Source organism: Protobothrops mucrosquamatus, unplaced genomic scaffold (genome assembly GCF_001527695.2).
Source record: "Protobothrops mucrosquamatus isolate PMUCROS unplaced genomic scaffold, P.Mucros_1.0 scaffold1601, whole genome shotgun sequence".
In the NCBI taxonomy this organism is placed as follows: Eukaryota; Metazoa; Chordata; class Lepidosauria; order Squamata; family Viperidae; genus Protobothrops; species Protobothrops mucrosquamatus.
In genome coordinates this window covers 274,536-300,710 of record NW_015387764.1, presented here as the reverse complement: position 1 = coordinate 300,710, position 26,175 = coordinate 274,536, and the positions used below count along the sequence as shown (strand labels likewise).

Here is a 26,175-nt window from a genome sequence, read left to right as displayed (position 1 = left end):
GCTGGGGAATTTCAGTTTCCCCGGAAAGCATTCTGAGCCGCCGTGGAAGCTGCCCCGCTAGCGGCCGTCTGAAAGCTCCTGTTGCTGAGGATGCCTTGGGAGAATTCTTCCTGGGCTCTCTGGAAGCTGGCGCCGGTCCGGCGATAGAGCGAGTGGACCTTTGGGAGTGGACAAAGCAAGGTGAGAACTTCGGTTAAAAGCCCCAGCGGGAGGTCCAGAGCTGGCTCCGTTCACCCCCTGTTCCAGCGGAGAAGACCACCACCCAACCGCAGCATGATGGGGGATGGCACTCTGGCCAGTTCTGCAAATGTTGCATGCGTCAACTTACGACCCTTCATTTAGCAACCATTTAAAGCAGTGTTTCTCAACCTTGACAATTTTAAGGCATGTGGACTTCAACTCCCAGAATTCCACAGCCAGCAATGCTGGCTGTGGAATTCTGGGAGTTGAAGTCCACATGCCTTAAAATTGTCAAGGTTGAGAAACACTGATTTAAAGTGATGGGGGTGCTGGTCCTCCTGCTTAACAAGTGTCGCAGCATCCCCCTGGCCAGTTTTGTTCAACAAATCATGGCTTAGTAACCACGAATGTAGTACTAATGGGGCAAATGCCCACAGAGTCATGACAAAAATATTCTAGAACAGAGGTCCCCAACTTTTTGGGCACCGGGGACCGGTTCCGTGGAGAGAGGTTTTTCCACGGACCGGAGAGTGCGTGGTTTTGTGTGCTGCCTACATCCCGTGGATGCGGCTTTGTTTGTGTGGACCGGTTGCTGGCATGCTGCGGCCCGGTACTGATCCATGGACTGGGGGTTGGGGACCCCTGTTTTAGAAACATATGAGTAGTCCTCAGCTTACAACAGTTCAGTTAGTGACACAACGGCACTGAAAAAAGCGACTTACCACTGTTTTTCACACTGACAACCGTTGCAGCATCCCCATATGGGGGTCAGGTGATCAAACCAACCCATATTTATGACAGCTGCAGTGTCCCGGGGTCACGTGATCCCCTTTTGTGACCTTTTGACAAAGCCAATGGGGAAGTGAGTTTCCCTTAACAATTGGGGCGACTCACTTATCCACTGCGGTGATTTTACTGAAGAACCGTGGCAACCCAAGAGGTAAAAGGGGGAAAAACTCACAGCTAACGTCTCGCTTAGCAACATAAATTTTGGGCTCAATTGTTTTATTGTACTGTGAGTGATACCGAGTTTATAGGACAGCATATATTCTCCCCTTATTAGAGAGATTGCCAGGGAGGGCAGACAATTTTTATGTAGGTTTTCTCCTGCAGGACTCAAAACCCTTCTATCACGCATGCAGTGGCAAAATACTGTGTTGCGGCCATGTCCACAAGAAAAAAATTGGTTACAGATCTATAGCCGTCCACTTGTGCCAATTTTTTGGGAGGTATCTCTAATAATGTTTGGAACATTATATTTACTCACACGCTAATCGGCTATCCACTCACGTAAACTAGGGAGTGACCCTAACATTTTGAGAACATGTATTTTCTTAACAGGGATGTTATTTACTATTAATGATGTTGTTATTATTATTATTATTATTATTATTATTATTATTATTATTTAATATATTGTAAAAAGTGATGGCTATTGCTGGTCTACGACCATAATAAAGTTATTTGATTTGGGCTCAATTGTGGTCGTAAGTCGAGGACAACCTGTCATCAGTGGGGCAGGCAACTAGGCTCCTTTCGGATATTCGGGGAGGTGGGATCTGTCAGCCCCACTTGGCCTAGAAAAAGGGCAGGGAGGGAGGTGGTGACCTCCAATTGCTGCAGGGTTAAATCTGCTTTTTCTTCGTGGGAAGAGGGAGGAAGGCTACTTAAAGATCCACATGGCAATGACTGCAGGACTCTAATCCAGGGCTTTTCAACCAGGGGTACAGGTACCCCCTGTGGTACATTGGCACCTGGCAGGTGGTACGCGACCAGCCTAGAGAAGTGGTAGTGGGGGGGGGGGATGAGCTGAACCAATGGCAGTACTCCACAAGCCTGAGCGAGAGACGGCTGGAGCTGCAGGGATGTCAGGGCTCAGCGGAAGCGCCAGGATCAGCGCCAGGCTCCAGCTGGAGCTCGGCGCTGATCCTGGCTCTTCTGCTGAGCCCAGAAGATCAGCAGGAATGTTGCAGCATCTCCAGGGTCTTGTTGCAGCATCTCCAGGGTCTTGTGATTTACATTCAGATGCTTGGCAACCGATTCATATTTATGACGGTCACAGTGTCCCAGGGTCATGTGAAGTGACCAAAACCTGCTGCAACCACCCAGCAGACAGAGGGAATAAAAACCAAACACCCCCCACCCCACCCCCGCTGCCAATCCTCAACAGAAATGCTCACAACAATGAAAACCTCGGACAGGAGGAAGAGCGCCACCGGGTGGGCAGGCAGGTGTCTTGCTCGGCTGTGGCTTGGGGGACACTTTTTTCAGTGCCATTGTAACTTCGAACAGTCACTAAGCGAACTGTTGTAAGCTGAGGACTATCTGTACTTCATCACTTTTTTCCTTTTTTTTTTTTTTTGGTCATCAAGTTTTTGACCCCTTGCTAGGCGACTGGTGGTCCTCGGATGTTGCCATATCCTAAAAGCCCTGATCTAAACCACTGTCAGTCATTTGTCTTTCTGCAGGCAACTCACTCGCTTCAGCAAGAAGATGGAGAGAATGGCGCCGGTTGTGAAGAACACGGCCACCACCATCATGATAATCTTCACGGCCCAGTTTGTGGTCATGGAGAGGGCCAAAATCCAGCCGCTGAAGGGGGAAAAAAAAAAGGAAGGGGGGGATATTGAACGAGCAGGAATTCAATTGCACGGAGAAGGGAGAATCAATACTGCGGAGGAAGGAGGCCAGCTGTGTCAAAGGACCACCCGATTCCCTTGGAGGTTCCTAAGAAGCTACTTGGAAGAATAAACCGACGTCTCTGCCACAGACTCCGCTCTAAAGAGAGCAGTCTGGTCTAAAAGGGCTCAGGCTCTCACTGGTGGTAGCCAGGAATATGTGTCTAGGGCAGTGGTGGCGAACCTATGGCACGGGTGCCAGAGACGGCACTCAGAGCCCTCTCTGTGGGCACGCGCGCCATCGCCCCAGTCCTTCAGCTGGGTTTTATAAAACCTTTTCGCTTTAGGCCTCCGCCACTGTGTACAAAAAAAAAAAGGTTCAATCAGTCAATTTCAACTTCTCGCGGGAAAAAAAAATCTTGCAAAGTTGGAATTGATTGATTGAACTTTTTAGTCCCACCCAGTCTGCCGTTACCACCACAGCCACGCCCACCCAATGGGCCACGCCCACCCAGCACCCGACGACACATAGTGGGTTCTGGGTTGCAGTTTGGGCACTCGGCCTCTAAAAGGTTCGCCATCACTGGTCTATGGAGACTGTCAGTCATCCAGGTCATGGTTGTCTCAAAGGTGCGTTTTCAAAAGGCAATTCGACTTTTCTTGGTTTTTCCTGGAAAACCTCCTTCGCTTCTCATCCAAGAAGCTTCGTCGGTTCTGGGTTTACTCCTGGTATAAGCCAGACATATGCAACCAACTGAATCTGCTAAGTCCACTTTGTCCGAAAGCTGGACTGCTCGGGGCTTCTCTGTGGTTCTCTCCCCCTCCCTGGTTGACTTTGTCCGGTCAAATGATTTCAGGACACACACACAGACTACCTCCTACCCCAGATTTGATTCGGTCGGTTTCTTGAGGAAGAAAAAAGAGGAAGGTTACGGAGATGAAGGTTGAGGACCGCTAAGTCCAGAATGCCTTGAATGAGTGAGAACTGAAAACACAGCCAGGGATGGAAAGAGGCAGAAAAAAGGGTGGGGAAGAGAGCGCAGGAGGGAGAGAAAGAGGGGATAGGGGAGAGAGGGAGAGGCAGAGAAGGAGAAAGCAGGAGGGAGGGAGAAGGAGAGAAAGGGAAAGGGGAGATGGAGAGGGTGAAAGGGAGAAAGTGGGAGGGAGGGAGAAGGAGGGAAAGGAGAGGGAGAGGGTGAAAGGGAGAAAGCGGGAGGGAGGGAGGAGAGAAAGGGAAAGGGGAGAGGGAGAAGGGGAGAGAATGGGAGAGGCAGAGGGAGGGAGGGAGAGAAAGGGAGAGACAGAGAGGGAGAAAGTGGGAGGGAAGGAGAAGGAGAGAAAGGGAAAGGGTGAGATGGGGAAGGGGAGAGGGAGAAAGTGGGACAGTGAGAGGAAGGAGAGAGAATGGGAGAGGCAGAAGGAGGGAGAGGGAGAAAGCGGGAGGGAGGGAGAAGGAGAGAAAGGGAAAGGGGAGAGGGAGAAGGGGAGAGGCAGAGAGGGAGAGAGGGAGAAAGAGAGCGAGAGGGAGAGTGAAAGGGAGAGAGAAGGGGAGAGGAAGAAGGGGACAGAGAGAAAGGGAGAGGCAGAGAGAGCGTACACCATCCAGAGATCAGAAAACATGCAAGGGGAAGGGGTGAGCACAGCACGGGTGGGATGCATGTGAGAAGGTTAGAAGAAATACAGGCCTTTTGGGCGAGGAGTGAGGGCAGGAAGCATGGAGTTAGAGGTGCTTCAGCTGGGATCTGTGGAAGCCGCAGACCAGGAGAAAAAAAAAAACAGAAGAGGCTTTAGAAAAGGGTAAGTAGAGAGCCCCCCCCCAAGGCAGCAGTTCTCTTCGTCTGTCAGCAAAAGGCAGATGTTCTGTCCGTCAGGGCTTTGGGGTAGCCCCGAGGCTTACCTGCTCCCCCAGTTAGGGATACCGACAGCCTGGACGACGAGGGTGATTACTTGGCAAAAAAATATGAAGAAGAAGAAGAAGAAACTGAAGGAGCTGTCAGACCTGTGAAGAGACAGGGAGAAAGTCAAGCCAGGGGCCGTCCCATGTGATAATTTCACTGAAGGCCCCTTTCAACTGTGGGAAGTCAGTCCCCCCCCCCTCAGAGAAGGAAATATTAAAAGGGCAGAAAAATATATTTCCTCAAAGGATCTTAAAGAGGCAAAAAAACATGCCCCAAGTCTCCCTCCCCCAAGCAGAAACCAGCTCTGTAGAAATGCAGATGTAATAATCCATTCAGAAAGGTTGGAGCCCTCCAGCTAGAAGCTTAGGAAGACAAAGACACCTAAAATCTACATACCCCACCCAAACTCTAAGACAGGATATAATAGGATTAACCCACCACCATCACAATACCAGAAAGGCACACTCAGACTCAGGTCAAAGTACATGACACAGGAAATACAAAGCAGGAAATTCAAACAGGAACAGGAAATAACCTCAAGAGCCCCAGAGGGTATAAAAACCCACTCCCTACATGTGCTCTCTCTCTTTTCTTCCAGAGCCATCTTTCTGTCTGGCTCTCCTTTTCAATAAACTGCAACCTTCTTTCTAAAGCAGTCGCCATGTTGTTTATTCCCGGCTTGGACTGGACCCTGATGAACATTTTTCCTTCAACACAATATTAGATGCCGCCAGCCCTGCCCTCCGGGAGGGACATGCTACTTGCCTGAAAGCCTTGTAAACTGGCCGATACCAACACAGGAAAGCGCAGGGGGTGAACAAGACAAGCCATAAGATGGACAGGCCGAAATCCGACCCTGTGGTAGAGGGTTCCACTGTGAACAACGCCAGGCAGGCGAGGAGGTTTAACACCAAGGTGACCGAGTAAACTGGCCAGGAGAGAAAAATAATAATAAATGCAGTCAGCGAAAAAGCTTTGCTAAAGCAGGGGTCTGCAACCTTGACAACTTTTAAGACTTGTGGACTTCAGCCCTGAGGAATTCTGGGAGCTGAAGTCCACAAGTCTTACAGTTGTCAAGGTTGCAGACCCCTGCGCTAAAGATCCGAAATGCGTAGGGATTTCCTCAAAGCCCCTGGGAGCGACAAATATGGATGCTCTTGCACCACCAAGGATTTTATTTTCTGGAGTGGTAACATGCTCTGGGATGCACAGACATGCTTCAACGACTGTTTTATTTGAAGGGACGGTCTGGCCCAAGTTCCTCCAATCGTACCTCCGTTTGATGAACCAAGCTGTCCAAAAAGTGTTTTTTGGCCTATCCTTTCCTCGCTTGGCAAAATGCTTTCTAAACTCTTGTACGCTGTCACCGCCTTGGTGAAATCAATTAAAAGTGAAAATCTTTTGTGCTGCTCCTAATCCAGAGGACAATGAGAGACTCTGCACCTTGGGCAAAGTGATCTTAAGTTCAAGGAGAGGTACATTCAGAAGCCAAATCCAACTTTTAAAATCTGAATGGGATAATAAGGGTAAGGCCTGTGCTTTTAATATGAACTGAGGCTTTTTCCCTTAGTCTTCCTCTCCCCCCACCCCCATCCCAAGCCAGAAGGAACCGCTTGTCAGCTGCCACCTTATGCTGACTTGTGCTTCGCTACCAGGCGGGGACAATCTGCCATGAACTCTGGGGAGAGTGGATGTAAAGGGAGATGCATGGGGGAAAGCGAAAGTAAATGCTGCATATTCTCCAGATGCTACCTCAAGGTCACCCGGCTGGGAGAAGGAGGCAGTGTGTACCAATCTATGCTTAAACTGACTGTTTTGAAAACATCTTGCTTGAACCTGATTGGTCATGGCGTGTGAGTGTGTGTGTGTGTGTGTTTGTTTGTGTGTGTTAGCAATGGGAAACTGTTAAGGCAGTCATGGTGAACCTTTTAGAGACCGAGTGCCCAAACTGCAACCCCAAACCCACTTATTTATCGCCAGGTGCCAGGTGGGCATGGCCCACTGGGTGGGCGTGGCTGTGGTGGTCATGGCAGAATGGGTGGGTGTGGCCAAGGTGGGCATGGTCACCTCGATGTTGCTCGTGGGCGGGGACTCCTGTGGGGGCCGGGCAGGGTTGGGGGAGATCCAGGGGGTCTCTGGTGGGTGGGACAGTGGCCAGGAGGCTCGTCCTGCAGGGTGAGGCGAGGTGAGGCAGGGCGGGGGTGCCATTGCCATGGGGCAAGGCGAGGCAGGAGCCAGGGCGGCTGCTGCCTGTCACCATCGGCCCCCGCACACAGAGGCCAGCGAGCGCATGGGGGCTGACAGTGTCCATCAGCAGCCACAGCCTGCCGGCCCCTCAACTGGTGCACTCTGGGGCTCCGCAGCCTACTGCCAGCAGTTCAGAGAAGCCGCCTCTGAGATTGACGGACGGCCGACAGCTGAGGAGGCCATGCAGTGGGTCCTGCCTAGGAAAAGGAGAGCATGTGAGGCCAGGAGGGATAGGATGGGGGGGGGGAGAGAAACCAGCCGTGCTGGGATGCATTCGGCCACGTGGGACCTTGGCAAGTTAGCGGGCGGCTGCTTGAAGAGGGACGGTTGCCATCTCCGGGCCATGGTGCGCGTGCCCATAGAGAGGGCTCTGAGTGCCGCCTCTGGCATGCATGGCATAGGTTCGCCACCACTGCGCGATTCTCAATTCTGGCTATGCTTAACTGCAATACACTTGACTTCTAATAAAACTATACCTTTCCCGAGCTAAGGGTCGTTTTCACTCAGAGGTTAAAGACGTGGTGGAAATGGAAAGGAGCAGCACCAACCGTGCACCTCCAATTGGTTTTGGTTTTGTTTTTACATATTTTTAAAACTCAAACAAAAAAAATTCCAATGTTTCATGATCTCGGAGAAGCTTCCCAGCCTCTTTGCTTCGGCGCTTTTACTCACACATCCATAAGTAATACATCATTTTGCAAATGTGCTGATAGTCGGCTGGGATGTCTGCAGAGAAATCTTGATAGAAGCAAGGCTTGACGGGGCAGAACCTTGGAAGCGGGGGCCAGTTGTTCTGTTTTGCTGGAGGGGAGAAAAGAGAATGCCTTTCAGGAAGGGCTTCCACCATGATGCCAGAATTTGGAAGCCTGCCCTGAGGAGGGGGGGTTGGAGAAGATGTCTTCCTCATTTATTATTTGGGGGGGGGGCTTGAACATTAAAGAGAAGAGCAACAAAGATGATTAAGGGATTGGAGGCTCAAATATATAAAGAGTGGTTGCAGGAATTGGGTATGTCTACTTTAATGAAGAGAAGGACAAGGATTGACATGATACCAATATTCCAATCTCTGAGGGGCTGCCCCAAAGAAGAGGGAGTCAAGCAAAAGAAGAGGGGGGTCCCACATATTCTCCAAAGCACCCGAAGGCAGGACAAGAAGCAACGGATAGAAACTAATCAAGGAGAGAAGCAACCTAGAACTAAGGAGAAACTTCCTGACAGTTAGAACAATTAACCAGTGGAACAACCTGCCTCCAGAAGCGGTGAATCGAGGTTGTGACCTTCAAAAATTCTTCTCTGACCTGTCGGTAAACAGACTTTACCATAAAGTCCCAAAGGACGGACTCGTCCCCCAACCTGATATTATTATATTATATTATTATTTCAACCTTCCCTGGAACCTCCAGTAGATCAGGTTGGGGGACGAGTCCGTCCTTTGGGACTTTTACCATTTCGGACAAATGGCTGTCCAGTCTCTTCTTAAGGACTTCCAGTGCTGGAGCATTCACCGCTTCTGGAGGCAGGTTGTTCCACTGGTTAATTGTTATAATTGTCAGGAAGTTTCTCCTTCATTCCAGGTTGCTTCTCTCCTTGATTAGTTTGCACCCATTGCTTCTTGTCCTGCCTTCAGGCACTTTGGAGAATAGCTTGACTCCCTCTTCTTTGGGGCAGCCCCTGAGATACTGGAAGGCTGCTATCCTGTCCCCCCTCGTCCTTCTCTTCATTAAACTAGACATACCCAATTCCAGCAGCCATTCCTTATATGTTTTAGCCTCCAGTCCCCTAATCACCTTTGTTGCTCTTCTCTTTACCCTTTCTAGAGTCTCAGCATCTTTTTTACATCGTGGTGACCAAAACTGGATGCTGTATTCCAAGTGTGGCCTTACCAAGGCATTGTAAAGTGGTATTAACACTTCACGTGATCTTGATTCTATCCCTCTGTTAATGCATCCTAGTACTGTGTTGGCTTTTTTGGCAGCTGCAGCACACGGCTGGCTCATATTTAAGTGATTGTCCACTAGGACTCCGAGATCCCTCTCACAGTTACTGCTATTGAGCAAGGTACCCCCTACACTATACCTGTGCATTTGGTTTGTCTAGGTCCCTTCCAACTCTGTTATTACTCACGGTCAAAGCCTGCTGCGCTGTTCTGAAGTTCACGCTCCTTTCTGTCCAATTCCGCAGCTTTCTTTTCTAATTCCTCTTGCTGCTTCAGAAGCCCCGCCTGTGCTGATGAGGCCACAGACTGAAAACGGGGGAGAAGAAATAAAAAGTATTAGAAAGGGGAAGAGGAGGGTTTAAAGCAAATTCTAGGGGATGGGCAGGGGTGCTAGTGAAAGAGCCTGTACCTATACATTCTTTTGGAGTGGAGGTTGTATCACTTTCTACCCCTTAACATGGCAGTTTTTAAAATATAGGGACTTCAACTGCCCGAGTTCCCCTGATTCATTTAAGAACTGTGGCAAGAAAGGTGGTAAAAAAGGGGCAAAACTCAGGCAACCCATTGTCTTGCTCACCAAGAGAAATTCGCTCAACTGTGGTGTTAAAGTCAAGGAACACCGGTATATATTTGAAAAGGGTGCTCAACTTTCTGAGGACAGAGTGTGCATTGCACTCCTAAAATATCATCCACATCTCGGATGGGCACGCACGCAGACTCATCCTTTTTATCTTCCTGGAGGTGAGTCCCAAGCATTTTGATTGGGCCCAAGATGCCGCCATGCTCCTTAGCAGCTCCGTGACAAGAAAGGTCATCAAATGGGGCAACTGTCCCGCTTATTAATGGCAACTTTGGGCTCCGTTGTGGTCGTATGTTGAGGACCACCTGTAACTTCCTAGAGCAGGGGTGGGGAACCTGGGCTCTTTCATGACTTGTGGACTTCAACTCCCAGAATTCCTGAGCCAGCATGAGAAGAGCAACAAAAATGATTAGGGGACTGGAAGCTAAAGCCTATAAGGAACGGTTGCTGGAATTGAGTATGTCTAGTTTAATGAAGAGAAGGACGAGAGGGGACATGATAGCAGTCTTCCAGTATCTCAGGGGCTGCCCCAAAGAAGAGGGAGTCAAGCTATTCTCCAAAGCGCCTGAAGGCAGGACAAGAAGCCACGGATGGAAAAACTAATCAAGGAGAGAAGCAATCTAGAACTAAGGAGAAACTTCCTGACAGTTAGAACAATTAACCAGTGGAACCACCTGCCTCCAGAAGCAGTGAATGCTCCAACACTGGAAGTTTTTAAGAAGAGACTGGATAGCCATTTGTCTGAAATGGTATAGGGTTTCCTGCCTGAGCAGGGGATTGGACTAGATGACCTCCAAGGTCCCTTCCAACTTTATTATTATTATGGATCATCGCATAGTCAGCCAGATGTTCAGACTGGATTTTTGTCTACCTATCGAGTCCTTACCCAGGACCTGGGATAGGCAGATGTGGATGTTTAATGGTATTACAGATATCGTCGCAGGATGGAAGCAGTTCCTAGTAAGGCCGCCTTTTGCAATTGACTAATGGCGAGTTTGTCAATGCCAATAATGTTCCAGTGGTGCTCCAGTTGTTTTGGGATTGCACCCAAGGCGCCTATTACTATTGGTACTACCCTTCTTTGCCTTTGCCACAGTCTTTCTATTTCTATTTGTAGGTCTTTGTATTTTGTCATCTTCTCCAGTTCTTTCTCGTCTATTCTGCTGTCTCCAGGCACTGCCACGTCCACTATCCAGACTTTTTTGTCTTTCTAGTGGACGTGGCATTGCCTGGAGACAGCAGAATAGACGAGAAAGAACTGGAGAAGATAACAAAATACAAAGACCTACAAATATTATTATTATTATTACTATTACTATTATTACTGTTACTATTACTATGATTACTATTATTATTATAATTATATTATATTATTATTATAAAAGAGCCCTGGTTCCCCACCCCTGTCCGAGAGGAAGGGGTACAACAGTCTTCAGGTGTTACTGGCTACTCTTTTGCGTTTTACCTGCCGGCGAGTCTGACTGCTGCTGTCCTCTAGCAACTTCTGCCTCTCTGAACCTTCTGAATTTGCTGAGATGAATTTAGGAGTCAGGTACTTGCTGGCCTGTCTAAGCAGCAGCTGCAACACACAACTAGGCTTGTTCTAAGCTTATGGGACGGGCCTGGTCTGCTAGCTTCTGCAACGGAGTAACTCGCACCCAAAACAGGTTAGACAAGTAAGGCAAAGGCAGGGGAAAGAGGAAAAAAAAATTGCACATGGGAAAACAGACCGCTAGGAATGCATTTAATGCCCCTCTTTCCTCATCACAAGGAAGAAAAATTAAATATTCTTCTGGTTTTAAGCTCTTTGGGGGAAGAGGTTTAGGCAAAGCCCCTGTCGCCCGTGGAGACGCTGATTGCTGAGGTTTTTGCAAAACTTGTCTTTCTGTCATTGGCTTAATCTGGGAGCCAGGAGTCTCTGCACACTGGATGCCAAATCCCATCCGCCCCAGCAAACAACTAAGGGGGTGCCTGGCAGGCAGAATACTTGAGACAAAACAGCTGAAGAGGAAGGAAAAACCGAGGCCATGAAGAAACTAGACCAGGGGTAGGCAACCTTGGCTCTTTTATGACTCATGGACTTCAACTCCCAGAATTCCTGAGCCAGCTATGCTGGCTCAGGAATTCTGGGAGTTGAAGTCCATGAGTCATAAAAGAGCCAAGGTTGCCTACCCCTGAACTAGACTGTGGAAACCCCAAAGTCAAAGGAACAAGAATACAGAAAGATGGAGACACCGTCAAACAGGAAAAGAGGGAATATTTGTAGCTCAGGGTTGACCTATGGCAGTGATGGCGAACCTTTTAGAGACCGAGTGCCCAAACTGCAACCCAAAACCCACTTATATATCGCCGGGTGCCAGGTGGGCGTGGCCCACTAGGTGGGCGTGGCTGTGATGGTCATGGCAGACTGGGTGGGTGTGGCCAAGGTGGGCATGGTTACCTTGATGTTGCTCGTGGGGAGGGACGCCTGTGGGGTCTCAGCAGGTTGGGGGATATCTGGGGGGTCTCTGGCAGATGGGGCAGTGGGCAGGAGGCTCGTCCTGCAGGGTGACGCGAGGCAAGGTGAGGCAGGGCGGGGGTGCCATTGTTGCAGGGCAAGGCAAGGCCGGGACGGCTGCTGCCTGACACCGTCGGCCCCCGCATACAGAGGCCAGCGAGCGCATGGGGACCGACAGTGTCTGTCAGCAGCCACAGCCTGCCGGCCCCTCGACCGGTGCACTCTGGGACTCCGCAGCCCATCGCCAGCAGTTCAGAGAAGCCAGATAGCTGATAGCTGAGGAGGCAATGCGGTGGGTCGTGCCCGGGAAAAGGAGAGCATGTGAGGCCAGGAGGGATGGGACGGAGGGGAGGGAAACCAGTCGTGCTGGGATGCATCCGGCCACGTGGGACCTCGGCGAGTTAGCGGGCGGCTGGTTGAAGAGGGACGGTTGCCATCTCCGGGCCATGGCGCGGGTGCCCACAGAGAGGGCTCTGAGTGCCGCCTCTGGCACGCGTGCCATAGGTTCGCCACCACTGACCTATGGGGTTCTTGGTGAGCTTTTCTTACAGATGTTTCATAGCCCAACTAGGTAACATCATCAGTGCTAGAAGGGAGAGGGGTTTGCAGAGTGGAGGAGAAGGATGATGTTACCCAGTCTGGTAATGAAACATCTGCAAGAAAACTACCAAGCTCAGAGAGCATCAAAACAGACAAAACAGAGAAGCAAAGAATGAGCAGGGGAAGCAAAATTTAGGCAAAGGTCCTGAAGTGGCCAGTGCACTTCTAAAATTAGAGAAGGATTTGGCAGCAAATATTCCAGGTTAGTGACAGTGGCAGGAGGTTAATTTAACCCAGCCTGGTCCCATGTCACATTAGCCTTCTTCCTCTTGGCCCCTCCCCCAGAGGTGCAGAGACCGCATCTCCCAGAATCCTCTGAGCAAGCTATGAACCCTGGGAGTTGGAATCCCAACCTTACCGGAGAAGGGGAGTGGCAAAGGAGTGTTCCAGATGAAATACCCAGAACACGAGCTTGTTTTTCCCTTTAGCCTTCTCTTCCTTATGAGCAGAGGCCAAAAAAATACAAAATGCACAGAAAAGGACATTGAGATACCTTTTCCAGGGGGCTAGCACCCTGATCAGCACTTCATGGGCCTGTCTGTTAGGGTATAGCTTAGGATATGGGATGAAGTCCTGCAGAGGCAGACTCTAATAATGCAAGGAGTGAAGGGGGGAGGGGGTGCACCTGTGGGGTGGGCTCCACTGAGGTCTGCAGCACGGCAGGTTGAGACGCACCAGCAGGCTGTGTTGTTGGGATGGGCTGACCTGTGTTTGCCTAAAGGAAGAAAGGAAAACATTTATTATTATTACTATTACTATTGTTGTTTTGTTGTTGTTGTTGTTATTATTATTATGGATCATCGCACAGTCAGCCAGATGTTCAGACTGGATTTGGCATTCTGTCTACCTATCGAGTCCTTCCCAAGGACCTGGGATAGGCAGATGTGGATGTTTGATGGTATTACAGATATCGTCGCAGGATGAAAGCAGTTCCTAGTAAGGCCGCCTTTTGCAATTGACTAATGGAGAATTTGTCAATGCCGATGATGGTGTTCCAGTGGTGCTCCAGTTGTTTTGGGACTGCACCCAAGGCGCCTATTACTATTGGTACTACCCTTGCTTGCCTTTGCCACAGTCTTTCTATTTCTATTTGTAGGTCTTTGTATTTTGTGATGTTCTCCAGTTCTTTCTCGTCTATTCTGCTGTCTCCAGGCACTGCCATGTCCACTATCCAGACTTTTTTGTCTTTCTTATCGACAATTGTTAAGTCCGGGGTGTTATGTTGCAGGTGCTTGTCTGTTTGAATTCTGAAGTCCCAGAGCAGTTTAACTTTATCTTTTTTATGACTTTCTCTATTTTATGATCCCACCAGTTCTTGCTTACAGGCAAATGATATTTCTTGCAGATCTTCCAATGCACCATTGTTGCTACTTTGTCATGCCGCTGCTTGTAGTCGGTCTGTGCGATCTTCTTGCAGCAGCTTACCAGGTGGTCCACTGTTTCTTCATCTTCTTTGCATATTATTATTATTATTATTATTATTATTGTCATCGTCATCATTACTATTATTGAAATTTGTCTGCCACCCCACAAGGTGACTCTAGGTGGCTTACAACATCAAAGTAGAACTGTAGGTATGTAGGTATGTAAAATTGCAATAAAAATACAGGTTATAACTAGAACTAAAAGATGTGGAGGAAGGGAGCAGATATCAGAAAGTGGGAGATAAAGAGTTATCTCCAACCAGCTCCTAATTATTTATTTAAAAAAAAAAACATTTATGTAACTACCCAGGACCCAGACTGTTGAGGGCCATATGCTGACTCCGTAAACCGGAGGGCTGTAAAGCACTGTGAAGCGGTATGTAAGTCTACGGTAGGGGTCTTCAAACTTGGCCCTTTGATGACTTGTGGACTTCCAACTCCCAGAATTCCTCAGCCAGGCACGCTGGCTGAGCAATTCTGGGAGTTGAAGTCCACAAGTCATCAAAGGGCCAAGTTTGAAGACCCCTGGTCTAAGGGCTATTGCTCTTTCAACCAACTTTGGGCAGCCCCCAATCAACAATTTAAAAGAACATATAAAATCTCTGAAAACTGCATACCGCGTAGCTGTTGAGCATCCAGAATATTGCTCCAAAGGTCCCCCCCCCCTAGGGATCCAACCATGTCAGTCAAGATTGACTCTAACCCTGAACGTACCTGCCGAGAATTCTCTGAGAATGGATTGAACTCATCCAGGGTACCTTGGTTCGCGTTGGTCAGCTGAGTGACTGAAGGATCCTGGAAAAGGAGAGAAAGAGAGACAAGAAGAAAGAATATTAATAGGTTTCCTGGAACATGACAGGGGTGTATGCTTAATTTTAGATGAGGTTCTTGGACCATTCTGTTTACAGTCTTGACTAATGTTACAGTCTTGACTAAGATGTGTGGACTTCAACTCCCAGAATTCCCCAGCCAGCCATGCTGGCTGGGGAATTCTGGGAGTTGAAGTCCACACATCTTAAAATTGTCAAGAAACACCCCTCCCTCCTAATCATGATGGCTGAGAACCAATGGTAGTTTCCTGTGCTCCCAGGTGGGTAACTAGACACCCTAAAACGGGCACGTCAGTCCCAAAATGAAGACAATTCTTAGACCCCCTCCCAGATCCGGGTTCCACCAAATGTAGCCACACCTTTTTGGCCGCCCTCCCGCTGTAAAAGAGGGGCTCTTGGCCACCCAATTGTTGCTTCTTCCTGTGCAGAGCACAACCAAACAACCTCCATTATAGCTTAGCTGGCTAGCTCAACTTTGCAAGCTCCATTTAATGAATAACTCCAGGCAAACAGCCCAAGTCCTGACACTCCCATGCCAAGCAATGTTGTTACGCAACTTTGTGAATCACTCCAGGGAGGGACACAGGTGCAAACGACAGGTAAGGAAGCCTGAAAACCAGCACCGTATTTTGGCTATGGAGATGGCCTGCCAAATTCAGGGTGGCTTGCCTTGAAGTAATCATGACTGTATAGAGTCCTGGACTTACAACTGTTCGTTTAGTGACCGTTCAAAGTTACGATGACACTGGAAAAAAGGGACTTATGATCGTTTTTTTCACACTTAAGACTGGCAGCATCCCCAGGATCACACGATCAGAATTGGATGCTTGGCAACTGGTTCATATTTATGACCCCCTTTTGCGACCCTCCCGACAAGCCAGATTCATTTTACAACCAGGTTATTAACCTAACAATGGCTGTGATTCAGTTAACAAATACGGCAAGGAAGGTCATTGTTGTTGTTAGTTGCCAAGTCGTGTCTGACCCATCGCGACCCCATGGACAACATTCCTCCAGGCCTTCCTGTCCTCTACCATCTTCTGGAGTCCATTTAAGCTCACGCCTCCTGCTTCAGTGACTCCATCCAGCCACCTCATTCCCTGTCCTCTCCTTCTTCTATTGCCCTCAATCTTTCCCAGCATTAGGCTCTTCTCCAGTGAGTCCTTCCTTCTCATTAGGTGGCCAAAGTACTTGAGTTTCAACTTCAGTATCTGGCCTTCTAAAGAGCAGTCGGGGTTCATCTCCTCCAGAACTGACCGGTTGGATCGCCTTGCAGTCCAGGGGACTCGCAGGAGTCTTCTCCAGCACCAGAGTTCAAGGAAGGTTGTAAAATGGGGCAAAACTCACTTAACCAAGGTCTGGCTTAGCAACAGAAAATTTTGGGAATTGTGGGTCGTACGTCAAGGATTACCTAGATTCTGCTGTCAACGCTGCTAACGTCGGATGTTTCTGCTTTGACAACATATGGAGTTGCAGCCATTTTCCTTCTTATGTTTTACTCTTAGAATAGAGTTAGAATTAGATGATACTGGGGGGGGGAGGAGGAATGTGCATGGGAGTTTAGTTAGACACAACAATACTGTAACTAGTGTGAGAACCAAGGTTTTTGAAATAAGAGATGGTAAGAATTGGCGGGCTGGAGAACTGGAGGGAGAGTCTGCATTTCAAACTAATTGGAGAATGTGATTTATGACTGTAAATTAGAGAAGGGAATTGTGCTTTGACACTATGTGCTCAGGGGAGGGGAATTCAGATTCTGGCTATGCTACGCTCCTCGAATAAAGATTCTTTAAGGTAAACAATGCCTCCGAAGTTCTTTGAAGAGTTTCATCCGTGGGAACTATGGCATCGGCTTTAAGTACCCACAAAGCTTAACACCACAGGAGGAGCAGCCGTTCTGAAAAGATATATCGGCGGAACAGGCTGAACAACCTGAAAGTCTGCTGAGTTGATTGGCAGCTTTATTGAAATGACAGATTCCCGGCTTTGTAAAAAGGAAGAAAAGCGGCTGGCGAATTGCATCACTTATTTTGTCACGCCGAGCTTGCCTAAGTGTGAAAGTTGGACTTCCTGAACAGGCTGGAACATGGAGGAAGCAGCTTAGTGCAAGGACATCAAAATGCTCCAGACAATTTTCTTAGTGACCACAGGAAGTTTTGAAATATTTTTTTTTCAATTTAAAAACAAAACAAAACAAACAAAACAAAAAAACTTTATAAAAGGAAGCTAGGCTGCAAATCAGAGCAAGGTCTCCCAGTGTTGTTATAATTTGTAAATGTGTCCTCAAGGCTTCATAAAGATCTCTTAGAGAGATACTGAGGCTCCAGTTCACCTCCTGGTTTTAATAGAGGTTTCGTCTATTTGCCTGGGCACCTCCTGGTATCTTTTTGTCTACATGTGTGTGTGTGTGTTTGTGTGTGTGTAAGTAAGTCTTCCACAACAACGTTTGTCTCTACCACACCCTCTCTAACCTCTAGATCAGGGGTGTCCAACCTCGGCAACTTTAAGACTTGTGGACTTCAACTCCCAGAATTCCCCAGCCAGCATATATGGCTGGGGAATTCTGGGAGTTGAAGTCCACAAATCTTAAAGTTGTCAAGGTTGGACACCCCTGATCTGGACAGTTATCCAGCTGTGTTGTGTGCCATGGAGACTTTCCCTACAATGCTTGGGAATTATTCCGTTATGTATTACAAAACCTATGCACAACGGCACAGTAAATTAGCTTGTGCTCCACAGTCCCACGCCCAGTTCAAGCAAACAAAACTTAAGATTCCAGCTGCCAACTCCTTTGGCAAACAAGACACCTTTCCAAAATGATGCCAAAACCACGCCCACCCCATTGCCGGCAATGGGGAAAAAGTCCCAATACGTCACATGATGTCACGAGTTTGAAATGCCTGATATATATAGATTATAATTTACACACACACACCACACATGTATGTATGTATAATCTATATATCTATATCAGGCATTTCAAACTCGTGATGTCACGTGACGTTGTGTGACGTATACACACACACACACATAGAGAGAAATGATATAGATATAGATATAGATATAGATATAGAGATAGATAGATAGATAGATAGATAGATAGATAGATAGATAGATAGATAGATAGACAGACAGACAGATGGACATAGATGGGCAGATGGGTAGATAGATATAGATAGGTAGGTAGGTAGGTAGATGGGTAGGTAGATGGGTAGATGATAGATAGATAAATAGATAGATAGATAGATAGATAGATAGATAGATAGATAGATAGATAGATAGATAGATAGATAGATAGATAGATAGATAGATTCAAGTTGCCTTCTAGAAATGGAGAAGCTCCCTGAGGGGAATTACTCATCACCAAGCAGCTCTGAGGCAACAAGGACTTAACAAAAGCATTTCTAAAGTGAGGGAGAAAAAGGACTCAAGAAGGCAGCAACCCGTCAATCAACACACCGTGTGAAGCCAGCTAATTTGGGACATTTTGTTTTTAGGCTGTATAGATGAGCTCTGCCAGGTACGGCTGCAATAGATGGGTCAGCCCCACAGCTTGCTTCCTGAGCACAGGGACATCGTCTGTCAATCAGCTGATTGGCATTGCCAAAAAAAGAGAGGAGCTGTTCAGAGGCCGGGAGAAAAGGCCAGATCGGTCACTGGCAATTGTGCAAATGGAGGGCTTGTCTTTGGCCCAGAGTCAAGATGCCTTTAGGACAGGGGTAGGCAACCTTGGCTCTTTTATGACTCGTGGACTTCAACTCCCAGAATTCCTGAGCCAGCATGGCTCAGCTTGGAAACCTCTCCCTGTTCCCCTCAGCACGGCTGGCTCAGGAATTCTGGGAGTTGAAGTCCACGAGTCATAAAAGAGCCAAGGTTGCCTACGCCTGCCTTAGGAGCACGGAAAAGTCTCGAAGACAATCACACGGAGGCTGGGATTTGGGTTGAGCAGTTTTCTTTGGGGTTAGAATCCTAGAATCCTTGGAGGTCTTCTAATTCCACAGCTGCATGCAAAATGCCCTTGAAGATGGGTAGCCAATTGCTGCCCTTCTTGGTACATAGAATCATAGGGCTGGAAGGGACCTCAGAGATCTTCTAGTTCACCCCCCTGCCCAAGTTAGGAGTCCTTATGGCAGTGGTGGCGACCCTATGGCACGCGTGCCAGAGGCGGCACTCAGAGCCCTCTCTGTGGGCACGCACGCCATGCCCCGGAAATGGCAACCGTCCTCTTCAACCAGCTGCCTAACTCACTGAGGTCCCACGTGGCCGGATGCATCCCAGCACCCATGCGCTCGCTGGCCTCTGTGTGGGGGGCCAATGGTGTCAGGCAGCAGCCGCCCCGGCCCCTGCCTCGCCTTGCCCTGCGACAATGGCACCCCCGCCCTGCCTCACCTTGCCTCAACCCGCAGGACGAGCTTCCTGCCCACCGCCCCACCCACCAGAGACGCCCTGGATCTCCCCCAACCCTGCCCGGCCCCCACAGGCACCCCTCCCCAGGAGCAACATTGAGCTGGCCACGCCCACCCTGGCCACGCCCACCCATCTGCCATGACTAGCGTGGCCACACCCGGCGGGCCACGCCCATCCGGCACCCGGCGATACATCAGTGGGTTTTGGGTTGCAGTTTGGGCACTCGGTCTCGAAAAGGTTCACCATCACTGCCTTATGGCATCCCGGAGAAATGACGGTCCAATCTTTTCTTCAAGACCTCCAGTGAAGGAGCGCCCATAACCCCAGGAGGCAAGCTATGCCACTGGTGAATTGTTCTCCCTGTCAGGAAATTTCTCATTTTCAAATTGGATCTCCCTCTGACCAGCTTCCTGACATTGCTTCTTCTCCTTCTGCCCTCAGGTTCTACGGAGAATGAATCAACTCCTCTTCCCTGTGATGATGTTCCTTCAAGTATTGGAAGATGGCATTCTGTCACACCCCAAGCTTTCTCTTTGTTAGGCTAAACAAATCTAGTTCCCTTAGCCATTCATCATAGGTGAAAATTGGAACAGCACAATCCCTATTTAGGATGATTAAGAAGACAGTGCTCATTGTATTCAACGGGACTCACTTCCTTGTACACTTAAGAATTACGCTCGTGTCGTGTTAGAAAGCTCATTATCATGGCATGCTAAATATTGCTTTCCTTCTGCTAATTTTCTGTAAAAATGGGTGTCATGAGCTGTGAATTGGCAGTGTTGACAGCGCAGGAGTAACTGGACCAAGCAACAGTTAAAAGCCTACAGGCTAATCCCAGAAGTAAAACAATATGAAAAAGATCAGTCTATTGAAAGCTATTCAAGCAGATCTGTGGTCCTCAAAAGAATTAATTGCTAAACTTTCCAATGGTAAAATCAGGGCTGAAGCCTATCTCATTAGATACAAGGTTTCCCAATGCCACAAAGTCGTTTATTTTTTATTTTATTTTTTAAAAAAAACTACTCCTAGAAGATCCTAAGCCTTGTATCAAAAGTTACAGAAGTATCTTCCTAGGAGCTGGCAATCTAGAATAAAAGGCACAGTATTTCAGAAGTGGAAATGCTACATTACACACACATGAAAATATCTGCAGAGATAACGCAGCACACTCATAAAAATTTCTTCTACAACCTATTGCCAAGAGCCCAGGGTAAAGAAAATGCAAGCCAGCTCGGGTGCCTTTGTTAACAATTCTTGTGTCTTGTTGCGAGGAAGAGAAGTTAATGGATTAAGAAAAATGTTACAAACAAACTCCGCAGCCAAAAGAGACTCTTTGAAAGTGACCTTCAAGCAAAAGAATCTTTTCTCCCCCAAAACAATAAAACTAAAATTCTTTCTTCCAAGGCTGGAGTAACTAAGCGGAAGTAGGAAGACGCTGGAACCACCCTCAGTGATCTATGTGTGTCTAAAAGAAGTTAGACGTCGGAGAAGATAAGAACAATTAAGGAGGGACACAGAGAACAGGTTACACAGTCCAGAAATGGAAGGAGTTGTGAGAAAGACGAGGAAATGACCCTGTCTTAATTTAGTATAAGATGAGACCAGTGTTTTGCAATCCTGGCAACTTGGAAGACTTCTGGATTTCGCCAAGAATTCTAGAAAACGAAGTCCACACATTTTCCAAGGCTGATAAACGCTGGATGTGGCAGAGAGAAACTAGAACAAGCTTTCAAGATTCTGAAATACAGGAAGTCCTCAACTTACAAGAGTTTGTTTAGTGACCATTCAAAGTTACGACGGCACTGAAAAAAGCGACTTAGGACTGTTTTTCACACTTAGGACTGTTTTTTGCACTTAGGACTGTTGCAGCAACCCCGTGGTCACGTGACCATTTGTGACCTTCTGACAAGCAAAATGTTGGGACTCTAGAAAGAGTACAGAGAAGAGCAACAAAGATGATTAGGGGACTGGAGGCTAAAATGTACAAGGAACAGTTGCTGGAATTGGGTATGTCTAGTTTAATGAAGAGAAGGACGAGGGGGACATGATAGCAGTGTTCCAATATCTCAGGGGCTGCCCCAAAGAAGAGGGAGTCAAGCTCTTCTCCAAAGGGCCTGAAGGCAGGACAAGAAGCAACGGGTGGAAACTAATCAAGGAAAGAAGCAACCTAGAACTAAGGAGAAACTTCCTGACAGTTAGAACAATTAACCAGTAGAACAACCTGCCTCCAGAAGTGGTGAATGCTCCAACACTGGAAGTTTTTAAGAAGAGACTGGACCGCCATTTGTCTGAAATGGTATAGGATTTCCTGCCTGAGCAGGGGGTTGGACTAGATGACTTCCAAGGTCCCTTCTGACTTTTTATTATTATTATTATTATTATTATTATTATTATTATTATTATTATTATTATTATTATTATTATTATTTCAACGGGAAAGCTGGATTCACTTAACAATCATGTTACTCACTGCAGTGATTCACTTAACAATTGTGACAAGAAAGGTCGTAAAATGGAGCAAAGTCACTTAGCAAATGTCTCAGCAACAGAAAAGTTGGGCTCAATTCTGATAGTAAGTCAAGTGTACATTAAAGTAGCATTCCTGGAATCCCTGTTGTGTCCATTTCTTGAGCTGGCCTATCTCAAAGGGCTGCCCAGATGCACAGAGACAATCACACTATCGCACTCAGATCATCATAAGCTTTATGTTTGTGTCCCACTTCTTTGACAGGGCTAAAATGGGAGTAATTTTATTTTACCCTCATACCAAATCCATAAATTAAGCTAATCTAGGGGGAAGATATGAGAAACTGGTCTTGAACAGGAAATTCCTACTCCTCTTAGGTCTAGATAAATTTACAATCAAGAGTTAAAACTTTATCTGGCATGGGTTCTGTTCCATTGTTAGGGGCTTGGAACAGCAAACTTCAAAGCCTTTGCAGCAGAATCCATGCTTTTCAGCAGAATTATGAGAAAAGCAACAGGAAATGTGTCTTAAAAGCTGTAAAGTCAAATAAAAGAGCAGATGAAATCTATGCCAGATTGTGAATAACAACACTCCTTACAGCAGAGTTTCAGTGACTAGTCATATTTAGCAAACAGTATATATCTTGCGTTTAAAAGGTCATGAGCAGCATACCAAAAAAGATGAAGAAAACACTTTGAAAAATAGGCCAGGAAATATCTTAGCAAAGCGGAACAAAGACAGCAAAAGCTTGCAGAGGTTCAGCAGCACAATCCCAAAACCTAGTTAATATTTCAAGAAAAACTGTGAAAATCACATAACAGTGGCTCTACTCATACGTAGCTTGCTGAACAGTTACTACTCTGACCAGGAACCTCAAACTGCAGATCAGAAGCCTCCTCTACAATCCTTGTTTATTTACCACCAAAAACAAGCATCATTTTTGTGTTACGTTATATTATCTATATATCCAACAGAGGAAAAAGCATTTCCATAGATCTCTTTACTCTCTGAATTTTACTTAGATTACATAAATCGTGTTAGTAAAAATGTAAAATATAGAAAAAAGGGGGAGGAGAGTTAGAAAGAAGTTCTTCAAGTTCAGTCCTTCACGTTAATTTGGGTAGGAAGATTCCGAAGCTGAAGTTGTTGGAGTAACCGAATTGAGTTGTGTGATATGATGACATACGATTTTCAGAGATGGATAGTTTGTGGCTTACAGTAATACAGGAAGCAAGCTATCATGTTAAAGCACAAAATGGCTTATTTGCTCCAGCGTATTATGTGAACAGAAGCAAGTATGTTTTTATTCCTAGGCCCAATGTTGCATTCACCCAGCTAAAAGATAGGGATCACAGCTAGAGAGCAGGAAACTGTAAATTAGCTGAAACCACAGCAAATGTTGGAGACAAACAAATTTCTTACATGATTGCAATTTATTTATATATTTGTATCTCACAGAGAGAGTCTGGGAAGCGTACATAGTAAAACAAAATACATAAAAATGAGTACATAAAAAACCATTAAAACCACCATTACAAATAAAAAGAAAAAAGATAAATGGTGGCAAACATACAGCGTGCAAAAGTCACACAGTCATCTAACTGGCTCCTCACTATCATAGGATCCCCAAGTTTGTTGATAAACCCATGTTTTCAGGACCTTCTGAAAAGTTAACGGGGTTGGGACTAGCCTCACCTTGTGGGAAAATGATGTTTCACAGGGTGGGGACTATGGAAGAAAAGGCTTTTCTCCTAAGCTCTTAAATATCACAATACCCTTAGATGCTGTTTTGGCTGTAAGAGACTGACATGGCTACTTCTTTGGATAAATCAGTTAACAAGGGATCTCCAAACTTGATAACTTTAAGACCTGTGGACTTCAATTTCCAGAATTCCTCAGCCACCCATGGCTCAAAGGTTGCCAAGTTTGGAGACCCCCTCCCTGGATTAAAGAAACAGATCGTCCCACTTTGCCTAGAAATTAGATTCACTAAAAATAAGCACATTTTATCTTTTCTTGGGGCGGNAAATCAGTTAACAAGGGATCTCCAAACTTGATAACTTTAAGACCTGTGGACTTCAATTTCCAGAATTCCTCAGCCACCCATGGCTCAAAGGTTGCCAAGTTTGGAGACCCCCTCCCTGGATTAAAGAAACAGATCGTCCCACTTTGCCTAGAAATTAGATTCACTAAAAATAAGCACATTTTATCTTTTCTTGGGGCGGGGAGGGGAAGAGTTTTATTTATTTCCGTGTGTATTTATTTATGAAATGCATAAGCCGCCCGTCTCACTCTTGAGCAACTCTTGAGTGGCTTACACCCTCATAAATCATGTTTTGCTTCCAGTTTGGCCCCTGTGAATGCCAGCTTGGAGAGAGAGAGAGAGAGGCGAGTTCCTGAGCAGGAAAGGAAACCGAGGCTCAGATCCTGACTTCACAGCTGACCTTTGCTCGGCCGCCCTTCCTACGACTATTTTTTCCTCTGCAAAGAAAGAAGCGAAATCTAAACGCGAAGCAGCAGCTCAGAAGCTGAAAAGGGCTACAAGATTGGGATGACAGGGCTGGGGGAACACCCACCCACCCACCCACACACACGACCCACACCCATGAATCCCTCTGGAGCCCCTTCCCCCCACCCTCCCCGACCCAGAATTCCCAGCCCGGGGGGTTGGGAATGATGGGAGTTGTAGTCCTAACCTATTTGTGGGGCGGGGAGTACCAGGTCGGGAATGGGGTGCCTTGCAGGCCCACTGGAGTCAGGTCACTTCATTGTTCCCCCCTCCCCATTCAGTATACTGTGGGGGGAGGCTAAGGTCTCCCCCCACCCACAATTAGAGCGAGGCCTACTCCCACCCCACCCACCCCCGCCAGGCTTACCTGGAAGGGATTGACGTCCACGGGATCCGCGAAGGGGTTCGCGTCGAAGGCCGACATGGCGGCTTTTTCCTTCCTCCCCGCTAACCGGGACGAAGACCCCTGCCGCACCTGTTTTCACCCGGGTCCGCTTCCTGCACCCTAGAAACCACACACTTCCGGGAGAAAGCTGGTTTCCGCCCCTTCGGGCTCCGGCCGCGCCTGCGCAGTGCCGCCTGGAGGGCGAGGCGCCCGTACTTTGGCACGTGACAAGGATAAGCTCCTCCCCCGCCTTGTGATCTCATCGGCCGGGCGGAGGAGGAAGAGCCAGGCGAGAAGGCGCATGCGTGCAACATCTCCCCCCCCCCTTAATCTATGTATGTTTGGTCTCCGCCTGCCTTCCGGGGCGTACAGGAAGATGGAGTTGCTGAGGAAAGGGGGAAAAAAAGAAGAGACATTGTGAGCATGCGCGGGCTTTGTGGGCATGCGCACGGCAGAAGGGCCTACTTCGGTACCGTATTATATGGTGTAATGGCGCGGGTGTTTATTTTTGTTTACATGAGGAGCTCTGATTGAGTTATAGTCCCAACCACATGGTTCAAATTACTTGAAAAGCAATTCTGTGTTACAAGAAGGGGCAGAAAAATAAATTAGGCTTGTCCTGCAAGCGATTTCAAATTTCAAATTGTTTATTACTGTCATGGGGCCAGATTATATTTCCAGTGATAATTCATTTTAATCTCAACCTAGTGTCTGTCATTGTTTTATTCCTTCAAAGCACATACATTTAAACTCCATAGGTTTTGGAGGACAAGAAGAAATAATCTTTTTTTCTTAATAAAGTAGTGAATAAACTTTCAATACATAAATAATAAAATATCCAGATTTATATTCTATTCTTCAATCTGATAAATAGCTTGTGAAAATATCTAAAAGACTTTCTTTTTTTTTTAACACAAACAAACCAAAAACACAAAATCAGGAAAAACTACTGCGGCATGGTAAATAAAAGACGAGCATAATTCAAAATCTACAAAAATGTTTCTACAAAGCACCCAAAAGCGCTTTGTGGATAAAATGCTGGATCCCTACTGAATTTATCTATGCTTTAACATAATCCAGATTGATTAAACTAACCCTGATTTGATTTCCATGCCAAATGAGAAACTAACCACAGGGACAACAGTCATATAACAGAGCCGAAACATCACAGTGGCTGCTGCTTTTGGTTGTTTGTAAGAAACTTTGGACTCTTGGAGCACAGAATTCCCAAAAATCAAAATATGCCCAGGCTAAAATGGGATGAAATTCTGGTTCCAGATGTCCTATGTAAGGATTTATATGTAAGAGTGTAGGTATATACATATGTAATATATAGCATGTCTACATGTGTGTTATGTATGTGTACACTTTTGAAAGCGGGCAACAGAATTTCATTTTTAATGTGTGCCAGTCAGCCCACAGTAAAAAAAAAAGACTATAAAGGTTATCTTATCTATCTTATCTAAGATTCTTGTCAAATGCTTGATGGAAACTGTTCCAGAATTACGCAGTTCTGAATCACAATACTTTTGTGATTTTGCTAACATTTTAAGATTCCTTGGGTTCATTTATTTTCCTTTGATAAAGAAACACCCCA

At 46.9% G+C, this 26,175-nt stretch overlaps 1 protein-coding gene across 1 annotated transcript; it reads right to left on the bottom strand.

Moving 5' to 3' along the window:
- Positions 1-24,729, bottom strand: SCAMP2 (secretory carrier membrane protein 2). The gene is made up of 9 exons (XM_015822546.2): positions 24,561-24,729; positions 14,695-14,775; positions 13,182-13,271; positions 9,068-9,185; positions 7,616-7,744; positions 5,462-5,624; positions 4,696-4,797; positions 2,658-2,772; positions 1-158 (listed from the first exon to the last, which is right to left on the bottom strand). Exons 1-9 carry the CDS (start codon positions 24,615-24,617, stop codon positions 12-14), a joined length of 1,002 nt encoding a protein of 333 aa, XP_015678032.1. The 5' UTR covers positions 24,618-24,729; the 3' UTR covers positions 1-11.
- Between the last annotated feature and the right edge of the window lie 1,446 nt (positions 24,730-26,175).

Bases quoted from the DNA above. Each gene is read 5' to 3' on its own strand.
- SCAMP2 (XM_015822546.2), bottom strand. From the start codon at position 24,617: ATGTCGGCCTTCGACGCGAACCCCTTCGCGGATCCCGTGGACGTCAAT. The intron at 13,272-14,694 runs GTACGTTCAGGG...TTCTTCCTTTAG, and splicing joins TCTCAGAGAATTCTCGGCAG to GCAAACACAGGTCAGCCCAT. The intron at 9,186-13,181 runs GTGCACCCCCTC...CCCCGTTTTCAG, and splicing joins CAGTGGAGCCCACCCCACAG to TCTGTGGCCTCATCAGCACA.